The 17,241-nt window shown below is 36.6% G+C and overlaps 1 protein-coding gene across 1 annotated transcript in view; it reads right to left on the bottom strand.

Annotated features, from left to right (window-relative positions):
- The window catches only part of CDH26 (cadherin 26), a 2,018,873-nt gene that overhangs the window by 1,281,892 nt on the left and 719,740 nt on the right, over positions 1 to 17,241 (bottom strand). The window contains exon 6 of the mRNA XM_044089870.1: positions 14,573 to 14,704. Coding sequence (XP_043945805.1) covers positions 14,573 to 14,704 — 132 coding nt within the window. The remainder of the gene's footprint in view (positions 1 to 14,572; positions 14,705 to 17,241) is intronic.

Below are 17,241 nucleotides of genomic sequence, written 5' to 3'. Positions count from 1 at the left end.
TGCTTGTACATACATGAGCAAACTACTCAAGGAATCATTGGGGAAAATGTTTCATTTTGGTATCATTTCAGTGACTATGCATACATGGAAAAACTACTGCAGGGATCTTTGGGGGAAATGATTCATTTAGGTATCATTCCAGTGATTGTGCTATATGGAAAAACTACTGCAGGGATCTTTGGGGGAAATGATTCATTTAGGTATCATTCCAGTGATTGTGCTATATGGAAAAACTACTGAAGGGATCTTTGGGGGTAATGATTCATTTTGGTATTGACTGCTTGTGCATAGATGGACAATCTACTGAGGGATCATTGAGGAAAATGTTTAATGTTGGTGTCAATGAATGCGCTTGTGCACTTGTAGACAAACTACTGAAGGGTCATTGGGAGAAACGTTTCATTCTGGTGCTTATTCATACATGGCAAATTACTGAAGGGATCTTTTGGGTAAATTATTAATTCTGGTGCCATTTGAGTGATTGTGCATACATGGATAAACTGATGAAGGGATTGTTGGGGAAAGTATTCACTTTGATATCAGTGAAATGCTTGCTATGCATGCATGGGCAAAATGCTGAAAGGATGTTTGGGAGAAATGTTTCATTTCTGTATCATTTGAGTGCTTGTGCATACAAGGATAAACTACTGAAAGAGTCATGGGAGAAATGTTTCCTTTTGGTGGTTGTGCATATAACAACAAACGATTGAAGTAATCATTGGGGAAATATGTAATTTTCCTGTCAGTGAAAGTGCCTTTGCATACATGTACAAACTACTGAAAATAATCCTGGGGGAACTGTTTCACTCTGGTATCATTTGAACACTTGTGCATACATGGACAAACTAGTGAAGGCATTGTATTGAGAAAGGTTTCATTTTCATGCTTGTGCACACATGAACAAACCACTGAGGGGATCTTTGGGAAAAATCATTCATTTTTGGTGTCATCTGAGTGCTTGTGCACACATGGTCAAACTACTGAATGGGTCGGTTGGGGAAATTGATTCTTATTCATATATAGACAAATTGCTGAAGTAACTTTTGGGGAAATTATACTTTGTGGTGTCATCGGACTTCTTGTGTATACAAAAACAAAACTACTGAAGGGATCTTTGGGGAAAATTATTGTTGGTGTCATTTGAGTGCTTATGCATACAAGGACATACTACTGAAGAGATTTTTGGAGGACATTTTTCATTTTGATATCAGTGAAATGCTTGTTGTGCATACATGGGCAAACCGCTAACAGAATCATAGGAGAAATGTTTAATTTTGGTGTCAGTGAAAGTGCCTGTGTATATATGGACAATCAACTGAAGGGATCATTGAGAGAACTGTTCATGCTGGTATCATCTGAATGCTTGTGCATATATTGACAAACTGTTGGATATTTCATTGGGGGAAATGCTTCATTTCAGTGCTTGTTCATACTTGGACAAACTGCTGAAGGGCTTGTTGGAGGAAATGATTAATTTTGGTGTCATTTGAGTGCTTGTACATGCATGGTCAAACTACAGAAGGGATCTTTGGGAGAAATTATTTCTTTTGATTTCAGTGAAATGCTTGTTCACATATGGGCAAATTAACATGAAGCCAACCAAATTTGGAGATGAGACCCCCACACAAATGACTAATAACCAAAAGTCAAGCGAGGTCAACACTTGTCCACACACTGAAATCTCTTTGTGCAGTTAAAACCACAGGTACCAAACCTTATGTATTAATGTGTGACTTTTTAATAAACAAGTTGAGCACTTTTGCCCACATTAATCACATGGACCTCATGAGAAATTCCAAATATAGTACACCAGCCATTTAAATATATGAATTTAAAAAGATCATGGTGTACTATGTTTGGAAGTCCTAATGAAGTTATGTGATTAATGTGCATGAAAGCACTCAACTAGTTTATTAAAGCTGCACATTAATACATAAGGTTTGGTACCTGTTTTTTACTGCACAAAGTGACTTCAGTGGGCAGACAAGTGTTGACCTCACTTGCTTTTTGGATATATGGGCACATTACTGAAGGATCTTGGGGGAAATGTTTCATGTATGTGTCATTTGAGTGCTTGTGCTTACCTGAAGAAACTACTGAAGTGTCGTTGGGGTACAATATTACATTTTGACTCGTTTTCATACATGGACAAAATACTGAAGGGGTGTTTGGGAGACGTGATTAATTTTTAGTGTCATTTGAGTGTTTGACCATGCATGGATAAACTACTGAAGGGATCGTTAGAGGAAATGGATAATTTTGTTGTCAGTAAAAGTGTTTTGCATGTATGGATAAATTAATAAAGGGACTGTTTGTCATTCACAAACTACTGAAGGGGTCATTGGAGGAAATGTTTCATTTTGGTGCTTGTTCATGAATGGATAAACTACTGAATAGATCATTTGAGGAAATTATTAATTTTTGTCTCATTGGAGTACTTGCACATACATGGACAAACTACTGAAGGGATCTTTGGGGAAAATAATTCATTCCTGAATTATTTGAGTACTTGTGCGTGCATGAACAAACTAATGAAGGGATTGTTTGGGGAAATTATTAATTTTTGGTGCTTGTGCATACAAGAACAAAGTACTGAAGAGTTCTTTGGGAAAAACAATTTATTTTGGTGTCATTTCAATGCTTGTGCATACATGAAACAACTACTGAAGGGATCTTTGGGGAAATTATTCATTCTGATGATAGTAAAATGTTTGTGCAGACTTTGGCAAACTAACAAAAATATCACTGGGGAAATGTTAAATTTTGGTGCCATTCAGTGCTTCTGCATACATGGACAAATTACTGAAGGGGTTGTTCATGCAACTGTTTCATTTTAGTGCTAGGGCATACATGGACAAACCACTGAAGGAGTTATGATTAACTTTTGGTGTAATTTGAGTTCTTAAGTATAAACAGACAAACTCCTAAAGGGATTTTTGGAGAAATGATTCATTTGGGTGTTATTTCAGTGATTTTGCATTTATCCACAAACTAATGAAGGGATCATTGGTGGAAATGTTTCATTTTGGTGCTTGTGCATACATGGGCAAACTACTGAAGGGATCGCCGTGACATTTAGAAAAAGAAAGCAAACAATGCAGCTACATCACTTTATAGACAGCAATGCAGCAAAGCCAAGAATAATTGTAATGTATATTTTTCTTGATTTGAAAACAAGAATGTTGTAAATCCTTCCACTACGACTCACCAAAGATTAAGCCCCTTAATGTTTTGGCTGATTGAAATCTAAGTGTTTTTGCGGGGGCGCAGGCTGCCCTGCATCCCTATTGTGGGCCAAGCCACTCACACCTTCCAAATTTATATTACTAGTCTCTTCCTGGACATTGGAAAAAGTAGCATATGTCTCTGTCTCTCGTGAAAGCAGTGTGAGGGGCATATACTTCTTAACCTCTTAGCACATGAAATCTGGACAAAACTAAAAATAATGGGATCAAAGTCTCAAAATCAAGGACAGATTTTAAATATTGCTCTTATAAAGTTTAAATATAAAAAGTAGTTAGAATAACATGATTTTTATTAGTATACAGGATTATTAGTATGCATTTTCTGAAAGAAATGAAGTCTGAAACACAAATATATGTCATTATTTAGTGAGTTCAAACTTCACTGATTTGCTAGAAAGCTATATATATATATATATATATATATATATATATATATATATATATATATATATATAGTGGAAATCTGTATATTTTACAAAAATCTGGACAGATGAGCAGTATGGTTAGTGTCTAAGATTAAGAATTCAGCACATGTTGCTTAATAATCTGAAGGTCTGTTTATTGCCTATGTGAACTAAAAAGCAAAATCAATCAAAAAAGTCTTTGTGCTATCAAAAATGACACAGTACTCTGTATTCTTAATAGACTTCTTAAGGACCCCATTAGAGTACATTGAAATAGTCATGATTACTGCAGATTTGCAGAATAACAAACTGTGCTGCCAAGAGTATCATACTGTATGTCTGAACCAGAGATTGGTGTAGGGCTTTGGAAACCTTTCTTCTTCCTTTGCTGTTTAACCATCTGAAGAGTATCATAAAATGGGATAGATATATGTAAGCCAGTATACAAATATTATTTAGGTTTATAGCTGGGTTTTTATAAAAATGTGTTATAATTAAAATGCACATTTTAGCTCAGAGACTTCCTTTATTCATTGCTAGCATGAGAATTGGATATATACCTATCATGGCTTGTTGTGTGCATCGAAAAATCAAGTGTGTGTGTGTGTGTGTGTGTGTGTGTGTGTGTGTGTGTGTGTGTGTGTGTGTGTGTGTGTGTGTGTGTGTGTGTGTGTGTGTGTGTGTGTGTGTGTGTGTTCATAAGTTAGTACTAGGTTGTCTGCCCTTGTGGGCCATTTTAAGCCTAGTGAAATTTCCCAAACAAAAGGTAAGAATCAAACCCTGTACCTTGTGCATATGAGATAAACCCAGTATGACTCATACTGTCATAAGCAATTTAATCCACATGACCATTGTTTCATTTTTTTTTCTCCCAATAACAGTTTTATTTCTTCTGTTGCTTACTTGCTTACAACTTTGCATTTATCTTTATTTATATTTGGGGGTTATTTTATAAGTGAAATATGGCACTCAGAGGTACATGTTATACTGCCTAGTAGAGCACACCCCTGTTGCCGAACAGTAAGCATACTCACTGAAGGTGTCTAGTATCTTATTATGCCACTGTGCTATACAGTTAGCAGACAGTAAACCACACACTAGGTTTAATTTCTCCAAGTCCTTTGGGTTTCTAATACCATGATGGAACTGGGCCCCTTTTCTAAGTCAGGGTATGATGAAATTTCATGAAATTGGTATTGTTTCAATCTTTGATGTTAGCCAAAAGTGCTATTTGCAGCACCTGCAATGTGCCCAGAACTGACTCCTGCAATTCATATGGAGTTACATATATGAGTAGCAAACCTAAATATGACTGTAATTTCTTTTTTATGAGACCCATTGCTCCTGCTATGACTGAAATTGTTTGGGTATCCTTCTTCCATATTGTTCTCATTTCTGCCTGCAAATCCTGGTATTTTATGACTCTGTGTGTCTCTCTCTGGCAATAACACAGTGTAGTCACTAGGTTTAGCGATTTTAATGAGCTGTGATACGTTTGTCTTATTTTCGTGGACTACTCTATCTGTTTTTTCTAGCATCTATTTTTGAACTGTTGCTGATGGTGATCACATGTGATGTAATCATCATTATTCTCTTTAAGGCTTTTTGATTCATGTTCCCAGTGTTTCTCAGCCATTTTGATATTGTAATGTTTGCACAATCACCAGTGTGACAATCTTGCAACATTATTATTCCTTTCAGTATACAGGCCCTCTGCCATTAGTTTATCGGACCCAACAACAAGATGTATGACTGTTTCCGGTTCTGTTGTCTGTTTCTTCTACATGCTCAATGGACTTTGCACACCAATGTGTACATAGTCCACTATCCTAGGCCACCAATATTAATATTTCATCTTTTGGTTTAAATTCACCTCTCCTTAACAATTCCTGCATCAAATCCTGATGAACATGAAGTTGATCCTCGAGTTTTCTGTACTTACCACAGTATTTATCCCTCTTCCACATTTCTTGCCTTCTCATCTGATCCTTCTTATATTCTTTCTTTTGTTTTTGGCATATTCAGTTGCTACCTAATTTTTGTTACTTTTGGTTTGATTTTCATTCCCGTTTGACATTGATATGCTTCTAAACTAAGTAGGAAAGTCATCTTAGACTTCTTCTCCTCATGCTTTAAAACTTTCATTATGTTTGGATCAGGTGAGGTCAGCAGATATGTATGCAGGCCCATGACTTCAGATCTATGCATGTAATCAATATCAAGGAGGCCCATATCTCCATCAGAATGAGGAATTTATAATCTTGGTATACATTGATTTTTTATACATCATTTGATAAGCATGAAGCATTTTTCCTGTTTTCCTGTCTAACTGATCCAACACCTCTTGGAGCCAATCACCCCAAAACTGTAAGTTATAACAGGAAGAGCAAATTGGTTTATAGTCTGGACTTTGTTCCTAAATGTCAGGGCTGTTTCTAGTATTGATTTTAGTCTTCATAAATATACCTTACTGATTGTTCTTCACTTTTCCATGTTTTTTGTCGATCCTTCATCAGTTCCCAAATATTTATACAATCCCTCCTGCTCAAGTTCGTTTACATCACATTCCTGTCCCAGATTAATAATTTCTTGGTAATGCAGCTTTCCTATTTTAAATAATGTTGTTTTTGCACATTTATCAAGAACAAATAACAATCTTATGTTATCTGAGAAAGTTTTAGCCACTTACAGTTGTGCTTTCAACTCCTCATCTGATGAGCTATACAGTTTTAAGTCATCCATTAAAAGAAGATGAGAAGTGTTTACACCTATTTTTTTTCTGGGTGCCTAGCTGTAACTATGACATAATCTGATAAGCTGACACTTTATGGGAAAGATAAAAGAGCAGTGGTGACAACGATTCACCCTGAAAAATCCCATTTTTAATATTTATCCCTGGGATAATAATTTGTCCTTTATCATGGCTTAACTGTAAAGTGGTTTGCCACTTTTTCATAGTCACTGTAATGTAATTGATCAATATTGAGTGTATTTTATACATTTGTAAGCAATCCTTTATCCATAAACGTAGGATGCTATCAAATGCTTTTTTGTAATCTATCCATGCCATACTTAGAGTCTTCCCCTTTTTAAAATTCGTAATTATGGCTTTATTTAACAAGAATAATCTTTTGTTCCATATGACTTTCTGTTACCCTTGTGTTACTCTTTTGTTCTACTGCCATAATTTAGTTTTTTTCTAAATAACTATAAATTCTGTCTATATCAATTCCAGTATATAGTTTGTGCATTGTTGGAAGGCAATTTATTGGTCTATACTTTTTAGGATGGCTTGTAGGTTCAATCTTAAGGAGCAAGAGTATCATTTTTCCTGTTTTTAACCAGGCCGGTGTCTGTTTAGGATGCGAATATAAATAGTTCTTACTCTGGGCTAAATCCTTCTGCAAAGATGTTAATACTCTTAGCCAGAATATAGGTACTGCATCTGGGTTTCCAGATAGGAGCTTTTCTTAATTTTGTTTCAATTTCTCTGGCTGTTACTTCATCCCATTTCATATCCTGTACATTTTAACTTATTGTTTCTTTTAATTTTTCTATCCATTCAGCATCTTTATTATGTTCCACAGGGTCTTCATAAATATTTCTCCAAACTGTGTCTATTTCTTCTTTTTCTTGGTGGCATTTCTATTCCTTTTGCTTTGTTTCCTAGTTCTCTATAAAATGTTTATTTTGTACTTTTTCTTTATGTTTATCTGCATATCCTCTAAGTTTTCCTACCTGTGCTGATGTCTTTGATTTGCAATAGTGTATGCTAGAGCCTGGTCTTTTCTGATACTGTGCATTGCTTTTATCACTTCTGTCTTTCTGAGTATTTTTGTTGCTCTGTTCCCTATTCTATACTCTTCTAACAGTGACAGTTCATGTCTTAATTGCTTTATCGTTTTCTCTGTTCGATGTTTCCTTGATTGCATTTCATTTCTTCCTTCTTTCCCTTACTGCTCTATATTTTTCTTGTAAGACTTTATCTGTTATTAATTTAGCTGCAGAGTAACATATCAGTTTTACTTCTGTTACATCACACAAGTTTCTATTAACACTCCTGATTACTGTGTTCTTCTGTTTTATCAGACTTCTAACATTTTGAATCGTGTTTACTTTCTGTGATATGTTTCTTTCATTGATCTTAACATGTCTGTCCATCTCTATTAAATCAAGCAGCTCTTCTTTAGATCATTTTCTCCTAAACTGAGGGCAATTTTTTGCTGTCTGTTTCCTGCAGTCATTCCAGAATGCTTTTCTGTGACATTTCATTAGCTGCATCCTGCGTCATGCACTGCTCCTTCATATGGGAACTCATTAGCCCATCACCCCTCAACATTGCCTGCTTCAGTCACCACTTTTTCCTGTTCCTTCCCTTGCTGTGCAATACCAACTGACTTTTGTACTGGTTTCCTACTGAACACTCCAGAACACCTTCACATGGCAGGTGATCAAATGTTTCCCATTCTCCTTAATTTGGGAACTCATTATTCCATCATGCTGTGACATTACATGACTTGGACTTTCTACACTAAATCTTTCCCTTCCCAGGTAATCCATAACTTCAGTTTCTGTTTCTTTAGCTTCTCCACTACTAATCCTCTTTTTGCTTCCCCCCTTTGTATTCTTATTCTTAGTATTGTGAAAATGTCCATATTCAAAAGATTCAAAAGAAGCTTTATTGTCATTTAGGAAACACAACTGCTACCTAAACAAGATTTCGAGTGTCAGCTCTTTTACAGGAAAAAACAAGCACAAAAAGACAATATATAATAGATATTATAAATAATGACTATAGTATAAAAGTAATGTCTAGGTAGCTGAAGCACATGCTTGTACACTATTTATAAACACTGGACAACACTGACTATTAGATGATTAACTCATGAAAAGAAAGATATACTATACACAGAGGTGAGATTGGGTGATACTGCATATAAGGAAGTGATTGGAATTGCACTTGAATGAGAATATATTAATTTTAGTATGCAATAAATAAATAGAATTACTGCATGGAAAAAAAGGAAAAGAATCAGATCATAGCAATCTACTACAGTTTTGATACATCCAGATTAACATCTGCATTAATGAGTCTTCTTGCAGTTTGATAAAAACTGTTCATGAATCTGGAGGTCCTATAGCGGATACTCCGCAACCTTATACCAGATGCAAGTTTAGTGAACCAACCACACGCTGGATGAGAAGGGTCACTCAGTATTTTGTGGGACCTCTTTTTACATCTCATTTCAAAGAGCTTCGTTAAGATAGGAAGACTAGTGCCCACGATCTTAGAGCTCCTGTACGGTAGGAAGACTAGTGCCCACGATCTTTTCTGCTGTTCTTATTATTCTTTGCAGCTTCTTCCTTTCAGCCATTGTGCTGTTACTGAACCATACAGTGCAGCTGCTGGTGATAATGCTCTCAATGGCTCCTCTGTAGACTGTAATTAGAGCATTCATAGAGAGCTTTACTTTTCTAAGCCTTCTTAGGAAGTGTACTCACTGGTGGGCTTTTTTAATTAGCTGGCCTGTGTCTGTATTCCAAGAAAGATCTTCTGATATATACACCCCCAGGAACTTTGTAGTTTGGACTCTCTCCACCTCTTCACCATTGATCTTGAGGGGCAGATGCATGGCAGAACTTTTTCTGAAGTCAATAATATTATATTTTGCTTTATTGACATTCAGGTCCAAATTGTTATTGCACCATTCAGTCAGGGAGTTGACCTCATTCCTATACCCACTCTCATCATCACCACTTATGAGTCCTACTACTGTGGTGCCATCTGCGAATTTAATGATGTGGTTGTTGCTAGTTTTCACAGAGCAGTCATGAGTAAGGATTGTGAACAATAGAGGACTCAGCACACAGCCTTGGGATATTCTGGTGTTGATTGTATTGATTCCTGAAGTGTTGTTACCAGCACAGGTCCTCTGTGGTCATCCAGGCAGGAAATCAAGGATCCAGTTGCACAGCCCTTTATTTATGCCAAGGTTGATTAGCTTTTCTATAAGTTTTATTCAAATCACTGTATTGAATGCTGAGTTGAAATCTAAGCCTGGCAAAGTTGTTCTTCTCTTCAAGATGTTCCAACGTGAGGTGAAGTGCTACCAAAATGGCATCAGCAGTTGATCTGTTTGCCTTTTAAACAGTCTTTTGAAGCATTTTATTACATTTGATGAAAGGGCCACTGGCCTGTGATTATTTAGGCAGGTGGGGTTGGCTTTTTGGGCAGAGGGATTATGTTGGTAACCTTGAAGCATGCTGGTACTTTTTCCTGGACAAGTGAGGTGTTGAAAGTGCCTGTCAGGACTATGCTGAGTTGGTTTGCACAACCTTTCAATACTTTCCTCAGAATGTTATCATGGCCAGCACTCTTCCTGGGGTTCGCATTCCTTAGCTTGTTCCTTACATCCACAGCATTGAAATTGAGTACTGTCCCCCTTTGGTCATTCAGAAGATTTACAGCCTCCAAGTTGTTTTTCTTTTCAAACCTGCCATAAAATGTGTTTAGACTGTTCAGAAATTCAGTGCTATCATCACACTGAGCTGACTTGGTCTTGTAGTCAGTTAGTTGTTGAATACCATGCCACAGGCTTCTTGAGTCTTTCTCATCCTTAAAGCATCCTTGTATCCTCTTTCCAGACTCCCTCTTGGCCTCCTTGATACAATTTTTTAGATTAGCCGTTGTCACACTTAGACCTTTCTTATCCTTTGCCCTGAAAGCAGTGTTTCTTGCCCTCAGCAGCTCGTACACCTTGCTATTTAGCCATGGTTTTGGGTTGGCTCTTACTTTAATATTTTTGATGCTCATTACATCCTCCATGCATTTGGATATGTAAGCCATAGTTGTCTCAATATATTCTTCTACATTCACCAGATTGTTCACCGTGGCTGCCTCCCTGAAGACACCACAGTTTGTAGTATCAAAGCTGTCCCTGAGACTCTCCATGGCTCCTTCATGCCAGACCCTGATTTGTTTCACAGTGGACTTATCCCTGATCAAGAGAGGTTTGTAAGCTGTTACTAGTTTTATGGAGATGTGATCAGAGCCACCCAGGTTTGGTTGTTGTACATCTCTGTATGCCCTGTTTATGTTAGTGCAAGCACTGTATGCCCCGTTTATGTTAGTGCAAGCCTTGTCCACAGTATTTGCTCCCTTTGTGGGAAAATCCTCAGTTTGATAGTAATTGGGTAGCACCTCCCCGAGATCTGCTTTGTTGAAGTCACCAGCTATCATAAATGCACAGTCAGAATTCTTGCACTGCAGATCATATATAGTATTATGCAGTCTATTCATTTCTTCAGTGATGTTAGCACTTTGTGGTATTTATGCAGCTGCCACACCATTTAGTTCTCTGGGCACATAAAAAGGCCTGCATTTCAGTATCAGAAATTCCACATTCACAGAGCCATGTTCATTCACAATGTTACAGGTTTTGCACCAGCTATCATTCACAAAAATACACACTCCATCTCCCTTAACCTTTCCACACAGGGTTAGGTTCCTATCAGCTCTGAATTAAGTGAAACCATCAAGGCTTACAGCACTGTCACTAATCCTGTTATTTAACCAAGTCTCTGTGAAGATTAAAATACAGGAATTTCTCACCTTGTTTGTGGTGTTGAGCTCAAGTCTGAGAAAGTACATCTTGTTGTCTAATGAGCATACATTTGCTAACAGAATTGAGGGAAATGCAAGCCTGTGAGGGTTTATTTTCAATCTGGCAGCAATTCCAGCTCTGCATCCTCTTTTCCTGGTTCTCTTGCTTCTCTTCCTTTTGGGTCTCATCCTAATTGTTACAGAACCTTCCAGTTCCTGATTTAGATACTTTGAAGCTTGTATGGTTAGGATGCTGAGTTCCAGCAGCTCTGTTAGTGTAGTAGGGCCCAGATGTTCTGTAGTACACAGGGAATCCAGCCAGAACGACAGCACAATTGAATACTTGATTTCCAGAAGTTTCTTTCTGCTGTAAGTTATTGTAACATCATTTACATAAATAAAAAATAAGACATATTAAGCATTCCTGTATCATGAGCTAACACAGCCTTCCTGAGTGCTGCCATTTTTTTTCTTATCCATATGTCTTTGCCTGTATTTGTCTTCAAATATATTTGGTGCTGTTTTGGTATTGATTAGTTTTCCTTTCTCCTTTCCATAAATATTGCACAATATCAAATCTTTGTTTTCCATGTCCATATTTCCTCTTTAGATGTCTCCCACTCCACCTGTTTCTCCTTAACTTGGAGACTCATTGTTGATTGAGGCGATGGCACAATCTGTGTTAAACTTCCTACACTAAATCCTTCATTTCACAGGTCAGGTATTCCATAACTTTAATTTCTATTTATTTAACTTCTACCTTTCTAATCTTCTGTTCTGCATTCCCCTTTGTGTTTTTATTTTTTGTATTGTGAAATGTCCATATCTGTTTGTCTTTGCCTATATTTCTCTTCAAATATTTTAGGAACTGCTTTTTTTTACTGTTTAGTTTGGCTTTCTCCTTTCTACAAATATTGCATCATATCAGATCTCTTTTTTCTTTTCCATGTCCACCATTCTTTTTTTACACCTTTGAAAAATGCCTGCATTTTGTTCTTTATATTTTTGTACTTTTCTCTTGCTTCTTTCTCTGGGTGTCTCAGAGGTTCCTCATCTATATTATGTTTTGTTCAGGCCTGTTGTATTAATGAAAGCAAACTTGCATGTTTTTGAGAGTTTTTCTTGTACAAGTATTTTTCTTTCCTCTAATTTTTCCCTTAATCCTTCTGAGTATCTTCCATCTAAAAATTTGGGGCTTCTTGCATAATAGTAACAATACATAATTTCCTCCTTATCCTCAATAGTCCATCTTCTTTATGGCTCTTTTTTTGGTTTATCATTTTTATGGGTTTTGCGGACTACTACTGCCTTCAACAACAGAAGGGTCATCCTGGCACTGTGCCTGGCCTAACCCTATTATAGGAATACTTCCATGTGTGGAAGATTCTACACTGCCATTTTTTCAGTCCTGGCATCAGTGCATACACAAGGATCAGGCACTTTTTATCCTAGGACTTGGGTACCCAATTGTCTTTTTATTTTTAATCTACCTTGCTCTGTGATATATGCTGTATAAAATACAGTCTATATATCATATTAGTGTCAGTGAGATTTTTGGAAACAAGGTCTACCACATGAAGGGACTTACCAACACTTGAGGATGAATGCAGTTCTAGTAATACTAGTGTCCCTTTCTCACTGATTTCATCAATTCTCCATCTGGACCCCTGCTGTGTCTAGTGTTGACTGAACTAGCACTGATTATTAAAACATTGTGTTACAAAAAACTATCAATATGATATAAACGTCAGGTATAAATGGTGTTGCAATGCACATTAGCTTTTTTGTGCAGTATACATTATAAAGATATATATATATATATATATATATATATATATATATATATATATATATATATATATATATATATATATATATATATATATAGACACACACACACACACACACACACACACACACACACACACACACACACACAATATTGAAGGGTCAGGATGTATATTTCAGCTGCTTCTGTCTTGGGTCATGATTTTTCTGCCTGTACCACAACCACAGTTAATGTTTTTTGTGTGGCAGTTCATATTTACCAAGCTATTACTTGTATAATTTGTTATGCTGCTGTTGGTATTTGGACTGTACCTGCTAAGAGACATGGATTGTGCTGAATTCTGTACTGGTAAATTGCTGAGCTAATATCTGAATAAGGCATGTTCATGTTCATATATTTTGAAGGGTTAGGATGTATACTTTAGCTGCTTCTCACTTGAGTCGAGATTTTCTGTCTCTGTTATGGCCATAGTTAATTCATATTTTTTTGTAAACAAATAAAAATACGGAGGTTTTAAATTAGACCCTCTCCTAAACTTTAATATACACATTGACTATAGATACTATACAGTACTGACAGAAATACAACAACCATGTTATGTCTCTTAGCTTAATTACCCCAAATACACTCAAGGCTACAGCTGAAAACATTCCATTTTCAAAGCCTGACAATGCCCTACCACTTTTTTTCTGTTCAATTATCCATTAATACTCAAAAAACTACAAGTAGCTTCAAATAAGATATTTAGGTTTGCCCTCCAAAATAGAATGGAACCCTCATCACTGTTGTTTACTGCAAAAAGCTCACTGACTTACCATTCAAAAGAGAGTCTCCTTTCTGCTTAATACACTAATATTTACAATTCTCACACTTGTCCTTTCTCCTCCTCTCAGTAGAATGCGGCAAATTAGGAAACCAAACTGCTCTGTTAGACGCAGTGTAGAATACACCCTCACTTTAGTCAGACCTAGATCCAAACTAGCAATTGGAGAAAAAGCTTTCTCTAGAATAAGACCTGTTTTTTGGAACCAACTACCAGACAAAATAAAAAACATAGACACCTTGCAATCATTTATTAAATTGTTTAGGGAATTCCTTCATAAGGAATCTAAATGCGCCTACTTTTTTGATACTGGCCAGTCCATTCAGTTACAACCCTACACTTTCAACTTTCATAACTATCATTATTTATTTTACTGCTTTGTTAACCTGAATGTGCTTTTCCTACAATTATTAATTTATCTCTACTTTTGCATAGCTTGACTATTATACTGAATGCCTTTGTCCTGAAACTGTTCTGTATTATTTATGTCTGAAACCTTGCACTGCTAGTTGATTGCTATGCTTCTCTGCTGAACATACCTAATTATCAAACTGAAATAATTAAACATTGAACGTTAAAGACTGAATCTTTTTTTCATATTTACAGAAAATCATCAACAATTTTGAACTTTCATTCATCAATCTCAACTTCATCTTTTTAAACACTGAAATATTTTGACAATCAAAAACACTGTAAATGGCATCTTACATTTTTTGAAGTGAACACAGGTGGATTGTTATTTCTGTCTGCAACATTGATGGTCACAGTTGTTGATGAAGATAGTGACATTGGTATTCCATTGTCTTTTGCCTGGATTACAAGCTTAATGATTTTGGCCACCTAAAGAAGAAAGATAATCTTTATAATGCATACACTGACCATTTGTTAGCTCTTTTCTCAAAATGATGTTATTGTCCTGAAAGTAAGAAACAAATTAGTCATCTACAATCATCCTCAGATCAAGCTAATATGATTGGTTCATACATCATTTGGAATTTAGATATTTTTAAGAAAGACAGAAAAAATGTCTATCTGATATGTTCACATAATATTATATGTTCAAATACAGGAAACACTGTTTTTACATTGTTCATAACAGATTAGAACATCGCCACAGGAAGCTGCTCACCTACCTGGTCTGGTTTTCAAAGCACTGGATACCTGCAAGGTAGACTGTCTCTTCCCACGCTGGAAACATCAGGAGGATGCTGAATAGAAACAGCAAAGTGCTCCACATCATTTAGGTGTGTGTGTGTGTGTGTGTGTGTGTGTGTGTGTGTGTGTGTGTGTGTGTGTGTGTGTGTGTGTGTGTGTGTGTGTGTGTGTGTGTGTGAGCAATGCATTTGGCCTAAACCATCTTTGGTCGACATCTATTTAGTTGACCATATTTGATCAACTAAGCAGATGGCCAATAGGTGTTTAAGGTCACATAATTCTTGGGTTTGGGGAACATGCCCTTTCCCCAATATTGTGCAGTTTCAGAGTTAGAATGTTAGAATGTATAATTAACATGGATACTTGGGTGGGGTTCTGCCCCCCCTTGCACCACCTTAGTAGTGAGTGCTAAGCCTAAACCTGATGATGTCCCTTCCCCCAACCCTAGCTCTACACCTTAACATCATTAAAATCTTCCTGTAACACTGACAGTACACAGTACAAACTCACACAAACAACACAACATTTATCCCCTAATGTGTGTGTGTATGTGTGTGTGTGTGTGCATGTGTGTGAAAAGGACAGTACTGCCCCTATCAAGTGTGCCTCATAGGTAGACCTTGACAGAGAAGGCTACATAGGGCCTAGTTAACAATAGTGAAGCCCATATAATACATAACCAAATATTTTTATCTTAAAGGTATTTTTGCAAAATCTAGGAGTCATAAGAAGTATAAAGAGGGATGATGCATGAGAGTCAATAAAGCCGTAGTGATCTCTGTGTTTAAACATTTTCTGTTATGACAAAGCAGTATACGACTTACTGTACAGATCACCGCTGTAGTGTCATTCATAATACATGGAAAAAATAGCAGAGCAGTTGCTCTTTTTTAATTTCTCCAAATCTTTTGGGTTTCTAATTATATGATGGGAATGGACCCCATTCCTAAGTCAAAGTATGGTTAAAGTTCATGAAATTAGTACTCCTTCAATCTTTGATGTCAGCCAGAAGTGCTCTTCGCAGCACCTGCAATGTGCCCAGGAATGACTCCTTCTGCAGTTAGTACAGATTTATAGGTAACATAACTAAACACAACTGTAGATTATTTTTTATAAGACTTATTACTTCTACTACTATTGGAACTGTCTGAATATCTTTCTTCTACAACTGCTCTCATTTCTGCCTGCAGATCCTGATATTTTATGAGTTTGTGTCTCTCTGTATGCAAGACACTGTAGTCACTAGGTGTAATGATTTCAATGATCAATGCTACTTTTGTCTTATTTTTATATCTGATTTTCTCGTATCTATCTTTTGAACTGTTGGTAATGGATGATCCCATATAATGTAGACGTCACATCATTTTCTATGATGTTTTGTGGCAAATGGTTCCAGTGTTTTTTAGCTACTTCTTTATCGTAATGTTTGCACAATCCCCAGTGCAACGGTCTTGCCACATTATTATACCTTTCAGTATACAGTCCTTCTGACATTAGTATGTCACAACCAGCAACAAAGTGTACAACTGTTTCCAATTCTCTTTTACAAAACCTACATTTGTCTGTTTCTCCCACATGTTCAATGGACTTTGTAAACCAATGTGTACATAGTCTGCTGTCTTGGTCCACCAGTATTAACCTTTCATCCTTTGGTTTGAATTTGCCACTCCTCAACCATTCCGGCATTCGATCCTAATCAATATGAGGTTCTTCCAGAAGTTTTATATACTCACAACTGTATTTATGCATTTTGCACATTTCTTGCCTTCTCATCTGATCCTTCACCTTATATTCTTTCTTGTGCTTTTTGGCGCATTCAGTCGCTGCCTGTTTTTTATCTACTTCTGGTTTGATATCCATTCTTGCTTGACACTGATATGCTTCTGCTACACTAAGCAGGAAATTCATCTTAGATTTATTCTCCTAATTTTTCAAAACTTTACTATGTTTGTGTCTTGTGTGGTCAGCAGATATGTGTGCAGTCCCACAATTGCAGATCTATACATGTAAATCAATTTCGAGGAGGCCCATACTTCCTTCGGAATGGGGAATATATAATCTTGGTATGCACTGATTTTTATAAATCATCTGGTGAGCATGAAGCATCTTTCTTGTTTTCCTGTCTAATCTACCCAGACATGTTTTGGTGCCAGTCAATCACTCCAAAACTGTAAGTTAGGACAGGAAGAGCAAATTGGTTTATAGCTTGAATTTTGTTCCTA

The sequence above is a fragment of the Protopterus annectens genome, chromosome 12.part0, assembly GCF_019279795.1.
Source record: "Protopterus annectens isolate FY-2018-M chromosome 12.part0, PAN1.0, whole genome shotgun sequence".
Lineage (NCBI taxonomy): Eukaryota > Metazoa > Chordata > Ceratodontiformes > Protopteridae > Protopterus > Protopterus annectens.
This window is presented reverse-complemented; position numbering and strand designations above follow the sequence as displayed.